This window comes from Macrotis lagotis, chromosome 1, assembly GCF_037893015.1.
Source record: "Macrotis lagotis isolate mMagLag1 chromosome 1, bilby.v1.9.chrom.fasta, whole genome shotgun sequence".
NCBI classification, from domain to species: Eukaryota; Metazoa; Chordata; class Mammalia; order Peramelemorphia; family Peramelidae; genus Macrotis; species Macrotis lagotis.
The window spans coordinates 42,704,041-42,722,086 of record NC_133658.1 but is presented as its reverse complement, the minus strand read 5'-3'; the positions used below and the strand labels follow the sequence as shown (position 1 = coordinate 42,722,086).

The window sequence follows — 18,046 nt, the reverse complement described above, 5'->3', positions numbered from 1 at the left end:
TTTTGTGTATGAGAAATGAGTTCTAAGGGGAAAGAAAGAAAAACCATGGGATAGGAAAAACATAAGCAAAGTTTTTTTTTTTAAAGCGAACATAGGATCCCTTCAGATTCTGAGGTTTTGGTTTTGGTTTTTTCCTTGGCAGGGGGCATAGTGGAAGTGGAGATGACGACAATGGATCTGACAATGATGGAAGCAATTTTGGAGACAGCAGAAGCTACAATGTTCTTGACAACTATAACAATTTGTCTTCTGACTTCGGTCTCATGAAGGGAGGAAACTTTGGAGGAAGAAACTCAGACCCTTATGGTGGCAAGTGAATATTTCATAAAACCGTGTCTGAGGTAGCTCTAGCAGCAGCAGTTGTTATGGCAATGGCAGAAGATTTTAATGACTGTAAGGAAGCAAAGCTTAGCAGGAGAAGAGAGCCAAAGAAGTGATGGGAAAGCTACAAGTTACAACAAATTCATGAACTTAGCCAAACACAGTGGTGGCAGGGCTGAGCTGCTACAAGACAATATGCTTTAGGAGATATTTTCTGTTTATGGGCAAAAAACCAATCAAAGAAATGTATCTGTATTTTAATTTCTGAAGTGTAAAATATTCTAATACAAGTTTTTGGGTTTTGTTTTATTTGATTTTTTGCATTTGTGCTGTTGGTTGCTAAATACAATAATCTGATCATGATTCTGAATAAATGTATCTTTAGAAAAGCAAACATATATTCTGATAACTATATTTCAATATGAGTAGGGATTTGGTAATCTTTTGTATTTTATTTGGGGCATTTCAAAACATGATTCTGAGAAGCAGAATAAGTTTCAATAATAAGCTTCTGAATAAGCTTCAATCAAGGGGTTCAGAGCCCCTGCTTTTGCCCAACCTCTTCAATTTCCATATGAATCTCAGAAAAGGAAATTAACTTTCCCAAGGCTATACAACCACTGGTGTAAAGTTGGTTTTAGGATTCTGATTTTCTGCCTCCCTACACACCCTTCTTACTGTCATTTAACAAGGGGAATCAAATAGCAGAACAGAGTTTATTTGCTGATATTCCTTGGAATAACCAATGTCATGCAACACAGAAATCTAAATGATCAGTTGAGTGCCAGTACCGGCATAAACTCTGTTTTCATGTTCCTTTTTTTATTCGTTATTCATTTTATTCATTAGTGGGCAGCTAATGGCACAGTGAGTAGAACACCAGCTCTCAAGTCAGAAAAAAGGCAATCAAAAAACTTGGTTGATTAGCACAAAAACTACTGAAGAAAGTATCACCTTAAAAAACCAGAACTGATCTAATGGGAACAAAAGGGATACAAAAACTTACTGATGAAAATAAGCCTTGAAAAGCAGAATTGGTCAAATGGAAAAAAAGAGGTACAAAAGTTCACTGAAGAAAAAATTCCTTAAAAATTAGAATTGGGCAAGTCGAAACTAATGGCTCCATGAGTTAGCAAGAAACAATAAAATAAAGTCAAAAGAATTAAAAAAAATAGAAGAAAATGTGAAATATTTCATCAAAACCCCAAAATATTAAGTGTACCCTTTTCAGACGATGATTTAATAAAAATTACCTTTAATAAAGGATCATGGAAACATAGATTAAAAACCAATTAATCTAAAACTAAATAATCTTATAAAGAATAAATGAGTCGAAGAACAAATTACTGAAACAATAATTTGACAATAATGAGACAATATTCTAAAATTTGTGGAATACAGCCAAAACAGTACTTAGGTGAAAATTTATATTTTTAAATATATACATCAATAAAAAAAAGAGAAAGAGCAGATCAATGAATTGTGCATGCAATTTTTTAAAAAAGCTAGAAAGAGATCAAATTAAAAAACCCTCAATAAATACTAAAATGGAAATCCTGAAAATCAAAGGAGAGATTGATAAAATTGAGTTAATAAATAAAACTTATTCTAAAACCAACCCAGGGGCAGCTAGGTGGTGCAGTGGATAGAGCACTGGCCCTGGAGTCAGGAGAACCTGAGTTCAAATTACCTAGCTGTGTGATCTTGGGCAAGTCACAACCCCATTGCCTTAAATAAATAAAATTTAAAAATTAACCCCCCCAACAACAATCAATTAAAATAGATAAACCATTAGTTAATTTGATTTTAAAAAGAAGAAAGCAAATTACTGGCATCAAAAATAAAAACGGTGAATTCAAGACCAATGAAGATGAAATTAAAGCAATTATTAGGAGTAATTTTGCCAAATTACATGTCAACAAAACTGATATTCTAATTAAAGTGGATGAATATTTTCTTTCTTTTTTTTTAGGTTTTTTGCAAGGCAATGGGGTTAAGTGACTTGCCCAAGGCCACACAGCTAGGTAATTATTAAGTGTCTGAGGCTAGATTTGAACTCAGGTTCTTCTGACTCCAGGGTTGGTGCTCTGTCCACTGTGCCACCTAGCCACCACTTTTTAAAATTTTTTTTTTAGGTTTTGCAAGGCAAATGGGGTTGGTTAAGTGGCTTGCCCAAGGCCACACAGCTAGGTAATTATTATTAAGTGTCTGAGGCCCGATTTGAAACCAAATACTCCTGACTCCAAGGCTGGTACTCTATCCACTGCACCACCTAGCCACCCAAATATTTTCAAAAATATTCATATGACCAGATTAATAGAAGAGGAAATAGAATAAATTCCCTTTTCTAAAAAAAACCCAAAGAAATTGATCAAGCAATCAATGAGTTCTCTAAGAAAAAAAAGATCTAGGACTAGTTGGTTTCATGATTGAATTCTACCAAATATCTAAGGGACAATATATCAAATACAATACAAACTATTTGGGAAAAAATAGGTAAGGAGTCCTACCAAATTTCTTTTATGACTCAAATATGTTGCTAATACTTAATTAGGGAGACCAAAAACAGAGAAAGAAAACCATTTCCTTAATGAATATCAATGCAAAAATGAAATTCTAACAAGATTACGAGGATCATAAACTATGAAGAAATGAGATTTATGCCAGGAAAGCAGGGTTGGTTCAATAATTGACCATATCAATAAAAATAACAACAAAAATCATATAACTCCATCAATAGAAAAAGAAAAGCCTTTGATAAAATATATCAGCCATTCCTATTAAAAATCCTAGAAGACATAGGAATCAATGACATCTTTCTTAAAATGATAAACCAAAAGCAAGCTTTATCTGTAACAGGGATAAACTTGAAGCCTTTCCAATAAGATTGATAGTGAAGCAAGGGTGACCATTATCATCACTATTATTCAATATTAATTTAGAAGTGTTAGTTATAGCAGTGAGAAAAGAAAAAGAAATTCAAGGAATAAAAATAGGCAATGAAGAAATAAAACTAGCACTCTTTGCAGATGATATAATGATAAGCTTAAAGAACCCTAGAAAATCAACTAAAAAAGTAGTTGAAACAATGAACGATTTTAGCAAAGTTGTATGCTATAAAATAAACCCACAAAAATTATCAGCAATTTTATATACCTCAAACAAAATCAAGCTAGAACAGAAAAAAGAAAGTCCATTTAAAATATCTGATAATGTAAAATACTAGGAAGTCTACCTACCAAGATAAAGCCAGGGATTTTGTAAACACAATTACAAAACACAAAGATATATCTAAACAGCTGGAGAAATATTAACTACTCATGGGAAACCAAGCCAATATAACAAAAAATGATAAATTATTTTAGTTAATTTTCTTACTCAGTGCCATAGCAATCAAACTACTCAAAAATATTTTATAGAGCTAGAAAAAAATAGTAACAAAATTCATCTGGATGAACAAAAGGTCAAGAATATCAAGGAAATCAATAAAAAGTGTTAAAGAAAATAGCTTTTTAGTTCTGGAATTCAAATAGTTACAAAGTGATAATCATCAAAACAATTTGGTACTGGCCAAGATAGAATATAGTAGATCAGAGGAATAATTGGGTACAATACACCATAGTAAATTGCCAAGGCAATCTAGATTTGATAAATCCCCAAATCCCAGCTTTGGGGGGGGGGCAAAAACTCAATATTTTACAAAAATTGTGAAGAAAATTGGAAAATACTTTGACAGAAATGAGGCATAGACCAACCTTTACCATGTAGCAAGATAAGATCAAAATGGATAAATTATTGCGACATATAGAAGGCTATCATAAGTAAATTAAGAGAGTTTGGAAAAATCTGTCAAATCTATAGATGAGGGAAGACTTTATGCCTAAATAGAGTTAGAGGAGATTATGGAAAGTAAAATAGATAATTCTGAACACATAAAATTAAAAAAATTTGTACAAACAAAACCAAAGCACCGAAAATTAGAAGGAAAATAGGAAACTGGAAAAAATTTTGCAGAAACTTTCCTGATAAAATCTCCTTTCTCAAGTATAAAGGGAATTGAACCAACTTTATAAAAATAAGAGCCACAGTTGATAATTGATCAAAGGATATGAACTGGAAGTTTTCAGAAGAAGAAATCAAGCTATCAATAGTCACATAAAAATGCTCTGATTAGAAAAATACACATTAAAACAACTCTGAAGTACTGCCTCAGATTGCAAAAATGACACATGCTAGAGGGGATGTGGAAATACTGGGACATTAATGTCTTGTTGATAGAGTGGTGAACTGGTCCAACCATTTTAAAGAATTAATCTGGAACTGTGCCCAAAGGGCAACTGCACTGTGCATACCCTTTGACCTGGCAGTAATACTAGTAAGTTTACATCCCCAAAAAATCAGAGGAAAGGGAAAAATAAAAAAAAAATTTATAGTAACTCTTTTTTGTGGCAGTGACGAAACTGAGAGGATGCCCATCAATGGGGGATGTCCAGACAAGTTGTGATATATATTGTGATGGAGACTGCAGTTGTGATAAAAGCATTAAGAGAAGGGTGGTTTAAAAAAAAACAACAGGAAGAGCTACATGAACTTTTGCAAAGTGAAGTGAGGAAATTCAGAACATTTTAACAACAATACTGTAATGATTTTCTTCTGTGAAAGACTTAGCTACTTTGATCAAGACAATTCCATCATGATGAAAATGCTATCCACCTTCAGGGAGAGACCTGATGAACTCTGAATGCAAGATTGAAGCTTTTTTTTTTTTAGGTTTTGCTAGGCAATGGGGTTAAATGGTTTGCCCAAGGCCACACAGCTAGATAATTATTTAGTGTTTGAGGCCGCATTTGAACTCAGGTACTCCTGACTCCAGGGCCAGTGTTCTATCCACTGCGCCACCTAGCCTCCCTTGAAGCATATTTTTAAAAAAAGGCAACTATATATTTTTGTTCTGTTTGGGCTTTTTTTTTGCAACATGGCTAATGTGGAAATGTGTTTTGCATGACCCTTACATATGTAATCAAAATGAAATTACTTTCTCAAAGGGGGGGAAGGGCAGGAGGGAGAGAGAGAATTTGAGACTCATTTTTTTTAAAGAAATGATTGTTACAATGTTTTTATATGTAATTAATAAAGTAAATAAAAATTAGGAAAAAATCAAATTACTTGCTTTCTCAGGGAGGGTGGAATGGTAAGAGGAAGGAAGAAAATTTGGAACTCAAAAATTTTAAAAATAATTGTCAAAAAATTTTTATATGCAATTGGAAAATATTTAATGTAAAATAATTTTCAAAAATTTTAAAAAGATCAGTCAAGAGTTATTTAGCAACAGCTATTCTATTCTGTGGTCTAGGAAAGTAGTAGTCTACCTTTCTGGGACTCGGTTTCCTCATCTGTAATGTTTAATCAATTTTTCAGGTCTCATTTCAAATATCTTTTTTCTAGGAAACTTTCCCTGATTCCCCAAGCTAGAAGCCTCTGTTCTTTGAACCCCCAAAGCTCTTTGCTTATATCATTTAAACACTTGCAATAGTCTTTTCTTGGATACCTAACTTGTTAACTCCTTGATGACAGGAATTATGTTTTGTATTCTTTGTATCCTAGAGAACGACAGTACCATGTTTAATGCAGTAAATATTTACTGCATGAAAGAAGTTTATTCAAGTCTAGAGATCACATTAGAGAAAGGGGAGAGAAACTATTAGAAGACAATTATAAATCTTGAATTAACCCCTCTCTGAGCTTTCAAAATCATCCTCCTAGAATGGACCTCTCTCCTCATGGGACTTACCTGAGCAGGAATAGTTCCTGGGTTCATAAGAACGAGAGGAAGTTTATCTGACTGGCCCACCAGAAGTCTCTTAAATAGGAAGAGAGGGTTTCCATTTTGGTTACAGAGAATGGGTCGAACGACAGTCACTCGGGGTAGGTTCCCTTCTCCAACTATGTCAAATGAGATGTTTCGGGTCTTGGAGAGGAAACTGTTGGAAGCAAATAATCAGCAATTTGCCAGTAAGAATGTGATATAGGGATGTGATGGTTCCCACCCCTCCCTCTGGAAAAGGACTGGAGGAGAATTACTTGGGCAAACCATCTAAGGAGGCTTCGAAGACACACTGATAGCTCTGCATGGTCTGTGGTGTGAAGGTCACGGTGGCAAAAGCCTGGGAGCGACTGGCAATGCACATTTTGGTGGGCTCCACTTCAAAGATGTCATTGATGCGAGCTACAAGCTAGGGAAATAAGGTGATGTGGGTATATTAGCTCCTCTGCCCACCCACACCACCACCCTGCCTTTGTATTTTACAGCTAGAGCCAGATACTGTAGATGTTTCCCATTGTCCCCCTCACTCAGTCTTTGCTCAGTGTCCTTTGTGGATGGAATGTCCTTCACTCAATTCATTTGTTGACTTCTTCCTCATCTTTTAAAATCCAATCCAAAGTCTCTGTTCCAGGAAGCCTTTTCTCAACAATGAGCTTTTTCTCCTCAAATCTCACAAGCACCTGGTTTGCATTTTCTCTTTATGTTCTTATCACAATCTAGGCTAAATTAAAACTGTCCTAAGTCTTGGGATCTTTTCTCCTCCCCTCCCCTCTTTGATTTTAGGTATATGAAAAAAAGAAAATGGTGCCCAACTGAAATATGTATTGCAGTTGTGGGGAAGGATGGCAGAGGTTGGGGGCAACCCATGAAAACTTTGGAAGTTTTGCTTTTATTTTGCAAGAAGGAGCCAGCCTCTGATGAACTAAGAACTATACAGCCTTGTCCTTTGTTTGAGAAACAGTATATATTACAGAGGATTATGAAAAATGGTAGGAAGATGGAGGAGGGAATGAAAAAAAAGCCTTGATTGTCATACTTATCTCTATCCCCACTCCTGGGCAGTGGAAAAGGACAAAGAACTTGGCAGGGCAGTATTCACAATTCTGAGAATGTGCATAATGAACTAATGATCATTCATCCAGAGTGCTCCTTTGGGTCTTTCTACTTTTAATATACTTTTTTCCCCTATGAATTGTATAGGTGGGGAATATGTTTTAGAAATTGGCAGTGAGGTAGTGGATAAAGCACCAACCCTGGAGTCAGAAGGACCTGAGTTCAAATCTGACCTCAGACACTTAATAATTCCCTAGCTGTGTGACCTTGGGCAAGTCACTTAACCCCATCGCCTTGCCAAAAAAAAAAAGAAAAAGAAACTGAGGGATGCCATATCTGCACGTCCTACCCCCCAGTTTTGCTATGTAGGAATTTTGTGACCCAAAAACAATGATAAAAATCTCCACAGGTATTATTGGGTTACTCATTTCATGAGATTTGCTAAGATTACATAGATATTTGTGACTGTGTCATATTATGCTAAATCCTGCTAAAATTACAGCTATTTGTGTTTGTGTCATATTATGAGACTTGTTAAGGTTGCATATTTATGTGTCTGTGTCCTATTGTCTTCCTCGTCAGGGAACCAGCTCCTTCAGGGTAGGAAATATATCTCATTTTATCATTTTTATCCTCAGCTTCTAATGAAGTGCTTTGCATACAGTAAACACACAATAAATGTCTGTTGACTTGAAATTTTTTCCTATTCCTTCTTTTTTAGGAACCCTTGTCCATTTTTATTTACATAGTTGCTAAGAAATGACCCAATCACTCAAGAGGGAAGGATCTAGATTCATTACTCAAGTGGCAAAACTAGGGAAAGCCTCTAACTTAACTCAAAGGAGGGAGGTGGTCACTCAATAAACAAACAGGGCCAGCACAGGGAGTCATCTCTACTTCTGAAATTCTTCTTTGGCTTTAGGGTTTACCTCAGGGATTGATTCTTCCATGAAGTCTTTTTGGTTACCTACACTTGCACCTCAGTTAAAAATAATTTCTCCCTCTAGTATTATGTCTGTACCTTGTGTTTGTTTCCCTGCTCCCCTCTGTCTTAGCTCTTACTTATTGCCAGAGCACTACAGTTTTAGGATAGACATCGTCAGGACTCAGATTACATCATGTTTTAATCTTTGCATTTTTAGTTCTTATTTCAATGTCTACAATACTGCAGGTGCACACTAAATGTCTGTCAAACAAATGAATGCATCTTCATCCTGGACCTCTAAGCTGTCTCCTGATCTATAACCTGGCTACTGAGGACCAATGAGCTCATAAAGTGACTTCCTCTCACCTTGGAGGAAACAGGCTTGACAGAGACATTGACGTCACAGGGAATCTTGCCCGTGTTACTGATCTTGAATCGAGCCTTGGCTTGGTGTCCCACCAGGACATTGCGGAACATAAATTTGTTCTCATCCTCCAAGAACACTCCTCCACCTTCTGTGGTTTGCAGAACCTGGTATAGGTTGATATTGTTACATATAAGATGCTCCTCAAAAATGGAGGCCATGTCATCTATCACGAAAGCTAGGGGGAAAAAAGAGGAGGGTGAGATACAGGTGAAGCAACTGGACAGTTGGTTTTTTTTTTTAACATGTAGGATTGAATTTAAATGCAATCAAATCCTAGTAAAGGTAGGGAAATCAGACTAGGTTACATATCCCAAGGAGATCAGAGTCCTCCATCACTGACTCCCAACAGTCCTGCTTCTATCAGATAAAACCACCCATTCGAACAGAGGATGCTGTTTGGTTTTTTTTTTTTTATAGTACCTATAAGCATTTACTTTTTTCTAAGACAAAGATCTTGGTTTCCCAATACCTGGCAAACAGGCTTCAGCTACCAATAAATACTGAATGCCACCAGGCTGGTCTTTTGGATCTCGGTCTGAGATTTCAATGGCCAGAAACTCCTCACATCGTCCAATCGGGTCAGCAAGACAATCCACCGTGATCGTCTGTTGGGACCCAGCAGAGATGGTTCCAAATCCGGGGTAGATGGTGAACATATTGAGGGTGAAACGAGCCTGCGGGAAGAATCTGAGAAATGAGAACTTGTTCTTCCCTCATAGACATCCCCAGTGTGACAGTTTTCAATTTTCATGGAGGTATCTGCCACCAGAGTGGATAGAGCACTAGGACTAGAGTTTGGAAGACCTCAGACACTTACCAACTGTGTGTGAGTCACTTTGCTGCTGTTTGCCTGTTTCCTCAACAATAAAATGGGGGTGATAATATCATCAAACAAAATCTTGTGAAGATCAAATATCATAAACACAGTGTCTGGCTTGCGGACACTCTATAAAAGCTTATTCTGTTCCCTTCTTTCTCCTTTGTTTCTTTGAACCATTTGCCTTGGTAAGAGCATGTTTGGAAGGCATCTATCTCTGTGGTCCTGGGCACTAGAAGGCTTGTTCCAGTGTCACACAAAATCTCATTTATTAAGCACTTATCCATGTGCCAGGTCCTGCTAAATAATGGTGATACAAAAAAAAGATAGTCCTCACAAGGAACTTACAGTCTAATGGGAGAGACAACATATAAACAGATACATGCTACCACCAGGCTAGAAACATAGGCTGTGGGATGGGAGGTTGTCTGTGCACCAGGAGGGAGATACATGACCAGAGAATGGGCTGATTCATTCTAATTGAGCAATTAGAAATTACCTAACTAGAATTACCTAATTAGGAAAACCAGGTAATTAATTTGAAAGATTGGTCACTATGAGATCTTATAAAGTATCATAAGAGATGAATCAGTGGAGGAAATATCATCAATGGAACCATCTGGAATGTTGAAGTAAAGCTCAGTGATACAAGCTGACCTAAATGCCTGTCATTTCTGTTGGACTCACAGAGGCCCAGCCCCATGGGGCAGTGTTAGGACTTGTGTATTCTTTACCTTTAATTGGACTGGTCTGAGGAAAAAACTACAGAAGGAAAAACTACAGAAGATCTAAGAGCTGGGGGGGGAAATGGTGAGAAGCATAATATCTATGAATTAAATGGCAGGCATTCATGGAAGAGGGAAGAGAAATGCACATAAGCAACAGGATGATTGGGAAGTCTTTGTCAAATAAAGAATTCTGGGAGTGGACATTTAAATGAAAAGTTGCCAACATTTTAATCCACTTTCTTGTTTTCTTTTTCATTTTTTTGGCAAGGAATGGGGTTAAGTGGGTTGCCCAAGGCCACACGGTTAGGTAATTATTAAGTGTCTGAGGTCACCTTTGAACTCAGGTCCTCCTGACTCCAGGGCCAGTGCTCTATCCACTGTGCCACCTAGCCTCCCCTTAATCCACTTTCAATGTAAAATTTCCACTCATCTAGTATAACTCTTTGAAGATTCCACCATTGTAGCCTCTAACTGCGTGGTTGGGAAGTTGTCCTAGAGGAGGAGGGTGGTGATTGAGTAGGTTATTTGAAATGGACCTCTAGGGGCAGGGTAATGCTGGTAAAGGGTAATGGATTACTCACTTGATTCACTGTGGTCATGTCTTTTTGGGACGATTCAATGCCTCTGAGTGTTTTGGTAGTAGAGTACCTGTAAACGTTGATGCTTTCCTTGGATCTTGCATGCTTTATATTATGGACTCTGAGAAAAAGAAGGGTGTGCACATGTATCCATCAGTCAGCAAGTTCTAATGAAGCTCCTGTCTGTCTTTAGACCCCAGTGACTCTGGGTAGCTCATAGCACTCATTGAATATCCTACTAGAAACGGCCTCAGTTTGCTCTGTCCAAAGAGAAACCAAAAGGCTAACACATTTAATTGTTTCATTATTGATGAGCCAGTTTTGACTAGATGCTGTCAAATTCTGTAATAATTGCTTCCATTACATTGGATTTTGATGGGAAAAAAAAGCAGTATTGATAGAGTGGAAAAACTTTAGGAGGAGTCCAAGGGCATGACTGTGAATCCTGGCTCTGCTACTCACTTCCTATATAATCTTGGGCAAGACTCTTTCCCTCTTTGGGCTTCAGTTAACTTACTAAAAACTAGGAAGTTGAAGTATTTGTTTTCTAAGACTCCTGTCAGCTATAAAGCCTATGATCAATGCATATGGAGCAGGCTAATGAAAGATGGGGCAGCTAGGTGGCACAATGGATAGAGTGCTGGACCTGGAATTAGAGAGACCCAAGTTCAAATCCAGTCACACTCACTAGCTGTGTGAACCTAGGTAAGTCAATTCATCCTGTTTGTCTCAGTTTCTTCATCTCTTAAAAGAACTGGAGGGGGCAGCTAGGTGGCGCAGTGGATAGAGCAATGGCCCTGGAGTCAGGAGGACCTGAGTTCAAATCCAGTCTCAGACACTTAATAATCACCTAGCTGTGTGGCCTTGGGCAAGCCACTTAACTCCATTTGCCTTGCAAAAATCTTAAAAAAAAACTGGAGAAGGAAATGACAAATTACTCTTGCCAAGAAACCCCACCCCCAAAAGGGGTAAAAGATGGGCACAACTGAAAAAGCTAAACAATAGCAATAATAATTGGTTATAGTCATTGTTTTGATGGAAATGAAGCCTTGTTGTTGGCACAAAGGGCTAAATTAGTTGGTCTACTGACCTACATTTTTGGAGTAGAGAGCGCTCGCATCTGGAAGACCTGAATAGATGACCATACTAAAAAAATAGTTGGGGTCTATTGTTTTCTCAATTCTACCTTTCTGAGCTCCTTTTTTTCTTTGAGAAGCAACTGGGGTGATTTTTAGATACCTAGGAGACCATACAGAGTTAGGAGGTTACCAGAATACTAATGTATCTTGCATCATTCAAGTAGTCATCAACAGAATAATTTGAATGAATAATTCTAGAATAGTGTGAAATCATTTGCACTGATTAAACTAGAATTTTCTGATAATAGAGCAGAATGGGAGGAGTCATACTTCTGTGGAAGGGAAGATACCAAGCAAAGTGTCTTTCTTACATTTTCCGGGAATGTACCAGAGGAGCATCCCTGTTCATCCGGCTGATGCTGAATTTGAAGTCCATGTCACCTTGGTTTTCAATGGTAAAGGTGGAAATTTTCCGGCTACCATAGACCAAAGGTCCAAAATTGATGACTCCAGCAGGGCTGATGACGTATTTGGAGAATACCACATTCACTGAGAATTTAATTGGAATGCTGGCAATGACCTCACCTCCTTCCACTGAACCATTGGGTTCAATAATCTAAAAGAAAAAGGAGAGTTAGGAGTGGTGAGGAAGATAATCAGGCCACATCTATATATGTGGTATATATTGCCTTGAGAGGCAAAGAGGATCTAGTGGAAAAAACATCAGACCTTGAATCAGGAGACCTAAGGTCACTTCAAATTCTAATTCTGCCACTTACTACCTCTGGGCAAGTTTATTCACTTCTGGGTCTTGGTTTTTATATACTTCTAGGAGCCCCCTGGGCATTGCAGGGTCTGGAGTCAGGAAGACTTCAGTTGTAATCCAGTCTCAGACTGACTAGTTGATTGCCAAGTCTTATATTTCTCCTTTTATAATTAATATCCATCTTTAGCCCCTTCATTCCATTCATAGGGGTCTAACCCTAGTCCAGGCCCTCATTGTCTCTCTTGGACTATTGCAGTAGCTTCTGTTTGGTTGCTAACGTTCTCCAGTCTCTCACCTCTCCAACTTTTCCCCCTACATAGAGGCTAAATTGTTATGCTTGATTACTAATATTCTCCAGTCTCTCATCTCTCCAACCTTCCCTCTACATAGAAGTTAAATTGATATTCCTAAAGGATGACTCTAGGTATGTCACTGTCTTCTTCAATAAATTCCAGGGACTCCCTACCGCCTGTGGAAGTCCTCTCTTTGGCATTTATAGACTCTTCCAGCTTGGTTCTAACCTATCTCTACAGATCTTGGTGGTCCATCTAAACTCTGCTTCTTGCCATTTCTCTCCCATGGCATCCCTTCTTCTGTCTGTGGGGTCTTTCACTGACTGTCACCTCTTGGAGTCCTTAGCTTCCTTCAAAGCCTAATTCAAATGTTATCTGCTGTATGAAGCTTTTTATCCTGATGCCAGTTGATAATGCTTTCCCTAGAAATTTACCTTTTGATTTTTGTGTCTTTCCTCGTTCAAAGAAAGGGATCGTTTCATTTTTGTCTCTAAACCCTCAATTTCTAGCACAATGTGTGGCCTATTGAGCTGCTCAACCAACTCTTATTGACAGATCAAAATGCCATAAAAGGAGGATGGGTCCACCCTTGGATAATAACTTAAAAGTTACATTTTAGAGGGGATAATTCATGCATAGGCTAGACTAGATAGTTTTGGAGACTCCACCTTTGAGAAGATGACACCTAGAGACCCTGCCAGTCCTCAAATCCCACAACTCTTATCTAGATGACCCCAGAGACCCCTTTTGACTCTTAAAACATCAGTGGTTCTGGATTAAAGAGATGAATATGTAAGTAGCCTTGGAATACTTGATTTCAACCAGTTGCCAGGATTCACTTGATGCAAGTTCTGATTTGCTGGAAGGATCTTCCTCCAAGAAGACCTCCCAACATCAGTTCAAAGGGCAGGACCAGCTTCTGGCTGTCTCACCTGACAGCGTATGATGGGTTTATTCTCAATTCTCATTTCATTTTTTGAACGGAAGACCACTTGAACATTGGTCGGTCTATCAGTTAAGGTCAGGGATCCTTTCTTGGGTATGGTGGACAAGATGGATTTTATGTTGGGTAGGTGAGGTCCCAGGGGCTCCAAGATAAAGCTAAAGGACAGAGGCAGAAATCAGTTGGACATTCAAAAACAGCTGAATTTTTTATTAAGCATTACAAGAAATGGGACAGCTAGTGGCACTATAGTGGATAGAGCACCAGCCCTACAGTCAAGAGGCTCAATCTGATCTCACACATTTATTAGCTGTATGAATTGCCACCTCCACCCTCAAAATTATAAGGACCACTAGGGAATAGCTGATGATGAAACATTCTTCTTGGCAGGGAAGTTGGGGGTCAGGGAAGAACTACAGATTCCCAATGCTGCCTACTCTGACAAACATAATTATTGCATTGGTTGGCTTTACATGAGTGTTTTTCTCAATTAGGATGAGAGAATGAGTTTATCAGGAAATGATTGTGCTATAAAAAACAAAAGGAGTCAGAAAAACTAAAATAGAGGAAACTCCCTTGGAGTTGATCTGTCAGTTGCATAATTCAAGAACCAATAATGAAGAAAAAACATGTTCAGCAATGAACAAAGTAGAGGTGGTAGCGCGACATGATGAGAAGAGACAGGAGATCTGTGTTCAAATCCTGTCTTCTGATTTTGGTCCAATCTCTGGGGGTAAAATTTCCTCATAAGTTAATGAGGGAAACTGAATTAAGTGGTCTCTGAGATCCTTTTCAGATCTAGACACCTGAGGCAGTTGTAAGGTGAAGCAGATAAGATTGTTGGGTCTGGAATAAGAAGAAGCATAGTCACTTAACCTCTGTCTGCCTCAGTTTCCTCATCTATAAAATGAGGATAATAACATTACCTTCATCCCAAGTTTGTTGTGAAGACCACAACATCCCAAGTTTGTTGTGAGATGCTTTTGCAAACTTTAAAGCTATATCTAAATATTAGTTGCTATTATAAGATCTATGATCTTATTCAAGATTTTGTTTTGGTGCTAATTCTGCTGTGACAATAGCCAATTTCAAACCTTGTTGAGTTGGTGATTGAAGACTGGTTTCTATTTAAACTTTGGTCCCATTTCTTTCACTAGAACAGAACCTTTGAGGCATAGTCAGGTCCTGATTTGTTTCATTAATGAATTTCCCTGAAGAGGTAGCATACATACAGATTTATGCTATTTGAAGTTATGACATAAAATAAGATAACTGTCTTCCTCTCAATGGAAATATGTTGTGCAAATTCAAATTATTCAACAACTTTAAGGGGATCCATTATTTGCATGAATGGAGACTGCCCTATACAAGGATTTGAGACCTCATTGGAAACACCAGGAACCATTCTTGTGTTTTCTGTTTTATTTTAGTACTCTAAAGACTGTACCTGTACTGCTCTATTTGTACTATGGACTCTCCTTGAGGTAGCACAGTAGATACAAACAAATTAAGCAACCCTAAAGTTCAGCTCAATCCCTCAAATATTACCTGAATGAAATTTCATATTTTCCTTTGTTCTTTAATATTAGAAACTGTTTAGCTTCTTCCATCACTCGAATGTCACCAAAATCTAAAGCTCCTTCATTCCCTGATAAAAGCAAGGGTTGTGGAGTAGAAGGGGTAGGAGGGGAGAGAGAGAGAGAGAGAGAGAGAGAGAGAGAGAGAGAGAGAGAGAGAGAGAGAGAGAGAACTTTAAATATGTTTAAATACTCTGGTTAAAGTATTAGTTGACAAATGATGACTACAGAACAAGATTTACCTTCTGCAGTAACAGTCCAGAACACACACACACTGACACACACACACACACACACACACATATATATATATATATATATATATATATATATATATATAATGTTTTGGGGTCAAAATCTCAATTTTTCCTAGTGCTTTTCTATATCTGTATTATATCTATCTACTTTAATGATTTCCTTTGAGTACAAGATGAATGCTTTCTGCAGTTTCAAAATCCCAAGACTTTATTTAATTCCTTTGGGCCTATCAATATTAATGACATAAAGCAAGGACGGAGGGGAGAAGAACAGTGTTCCCTTTGATTTGCCTAGGAAGGCAGAGCTGCTAAGAAGGGGAGAGCTGGTGGTGAATGAAAAGCTAATGAAGGACTTCTTGCTAGGAGGAGAGAACTTGAAAAGACTGAGAAAGCAGGTGCTATCAAATAATTGTTCAGAGGAGAGCTCTGAAGCTTTGGTTGCCATGACCGTGCCACTGTGACCTCAAGTTACAGAAATGGATCCATAGATGTGCAGTGACTATTGCTGCTCTGGGGGAAATCTGATAATGGATGGACTTCTTGCATTGCTATTTAAGCATACTGTTTCATATCCAGAGAATCATGGTTTTGATCACCATAGACATATCTGAGTATTAGGAAGGATTGGTTGGAGGGGTGGGGGGTCCAGACCTTAGCATCTGAGTTGATTGCTGATCATGAACCTGGTTCTGGAAGTGTGTGACAATGTGATGGTCATTATGACCCCCACATAGTCTGGCAACAGGCAGAGCTTCTGAGAAATGACCTTCTGGGCTTTTCTCTGAGAACTGACCTCCATTAGATAATCTCCCCACAAAGAAGATATATGAAAAATCAAAACACAAGTCCTGGATTTGTCATAAAATATCCTTGACTTGAAGTAGCAAACAGACCTTTAGGGAAAGTGATGTCCAAAGCAATGTCATATGAGTCTGCAAAGATCTGGATGTTTTCAATCTGAACAACTCCAATGATATAATCTGCATCTAAAATCTGACACAGAAAGAAAAACTCCTTGGTTAAGGGCTAATTCTTGGCCAGCTTCCTTTCCCTGGAATTACCATCACTGACTTCCCATCTCTTGCTTCCTAATATGGCACTGGGTGCCAAACGCAATCTAAATCTCTTTAGGGACTCTCCTTAGCAAATCAGAACATAGGGGCTCTTGAATGATGGCTTTCTTCACTCCCCTAAAGCCATTCTCCCTGGAGACTGCCTGTTCAAGTTTGGGCGTCTTGACCCAAGGTTGAAGCAAAAAAGGGAAAAGGGTTGGTTTTTAATTCTTCATGTGAAGCATTCAGAGAAATAGCAAGGATAAAGTTATATTGAAACTAATAATTTCAATATTTCCTTTTATAAAGTAAATGGAGTTAAAAAGTATAAAAAATTGAGTGATTTGTACTTTTAGAACAATAGCTTCATTGAGTTGGAAGGGAAATTAGCGATCATTTAATTCTACCCCTACGTCTTTATGACTCCCCTTGAAAATGTCCTTGACAGCAAAGGTTATCTGGCTCTCTGTCTGACCAATAAAAGTCAGTTTCTAGAAGGTCTTTTGCATTCTTGGTTGGCAATATTTGAAAGTTTTTCCTCATAATTAACTGAAATCTGTCTCCTGGCACATTGGTTTTAATTCAGCTCTCTTTACCAGAGAAAAGTACAATCCTTCCTCCATATTACATGCTTTCCATATATGGACACAATACTCAAGCCCCTCCTACATTTTCTCTTTTCCAGGCTAAACATACCAAACTTCTTGAATTCTGATGTTAGTAAATAGTTAATTGCTGAACTAGACCAATGGTGTTGAGTTCTAGGTTCAGAGGGATTTTTTCTTGTGGTAGACTGGTGTGTGTGTGTGTGTGTGTGTGTGTGTGTGTGTGTGTGTGTATGTGTGTGTGTATGTGTGTCTGTGTGATGGTGGTGGTGGTGGTGGTTGGGCAGAGATTTTTTTCCTCTCTTTCCTCTCCTTTAATCATAATGAGACAAGGCATCCAGACGAGGATAGAGAGACATAGTGAGGGCAAACAGTCTCTTAAGAAAAGAGTCTGTATCTGGGAGCGGAGATATGGAGAACACCACAGGCAGGAAGGAGAACCACCCAAGAGCAGAAGCAGACTCCTTGTACTAGAGAAGAATGCCAATGATGACCTCAAGAAATAATGATGATTTATGAGTTTACCCATTGTCCATATGTGTCTTCTATAAGTGTGCCTAAATATGATTGTATTCTAAATTTAAATCCACTTTTCCCCTGGACTCTGTGTATATTTGTGGGAGGGTATAGCCTAGCATTTGGGGGAAGAATGGTTTCTACCCCCATGCCTTTATGATTTCCCTTACTCTAAGCAAACTGAATAAATTCCCTTTTCTAAAAGTGAATTGAAATTGGATATAAATGGGAAATACACTGAGCAATAGTCCTAGAAACAGGGACTTCTAATTAGGGCTGTCCCTA

The 18,046-nt window shown here is 38.0% G+C and overlaps 1 protein-coding gene across 9 annotated transcripts in view; it reads right to left on the bottom strand.

Moving 5' to 3' along the window:
* The window catches only part of HYDIN (HYDIN axonemal central pair apparatus protein), a 509,309-nt gene that overhangs the window by 73,205 nt on the left and 418,058 nt on the right, over positions 1 to 18,046 (bottom strand). For 8 of the 9 annotated variants that reach the window (XM_074199124.1, XM_074199133.1, XM_074199118.1 and 5 more), the window contains 9 exons: positions 16,482 to 16,581; positions 15,303 to 15,402; positions 13,744 to 13,912; positions 12,124 to 12,368; positions 10,677 to 10,794; positions 9,020 to 9,224; positions 8,490 to 8,725; positions 6,403 to 6,554; positions 6,113 to 6,302 (listed from right to left, as the gene is read on the bottom strand). In XM_074199124.1, coding sequence (XP_074055225.1) covers positions 6,113 to 6,302; positions 6,403 to 6,554; positions 8,490 to 8,725; positions 9,020 to 9,224; positions 10,677 to 10,794; positions 12,124 to 12,368; positions 13,744 to 13,912; positions 15,303 to 15,402; positions 16,482 to 16,581 — 1,515 coding nt within the window. Of the gene's footprint in view, positions 1 to 6,112; positions 6,303 to 6,402; positions 6,555 to 8,489; positions 8,726 to 9,019; positions 9,225 to 10,676; positions 10,795 to 12,123; positions 12,369 to 13,743; positions 13,913 to 15,302; positions 15,403 to 16,481; positions 16,582 to 18,046 lie in introns of those variants that run through there. The other variant, XM_074199190.1, reaches the window with a different exon arrangement.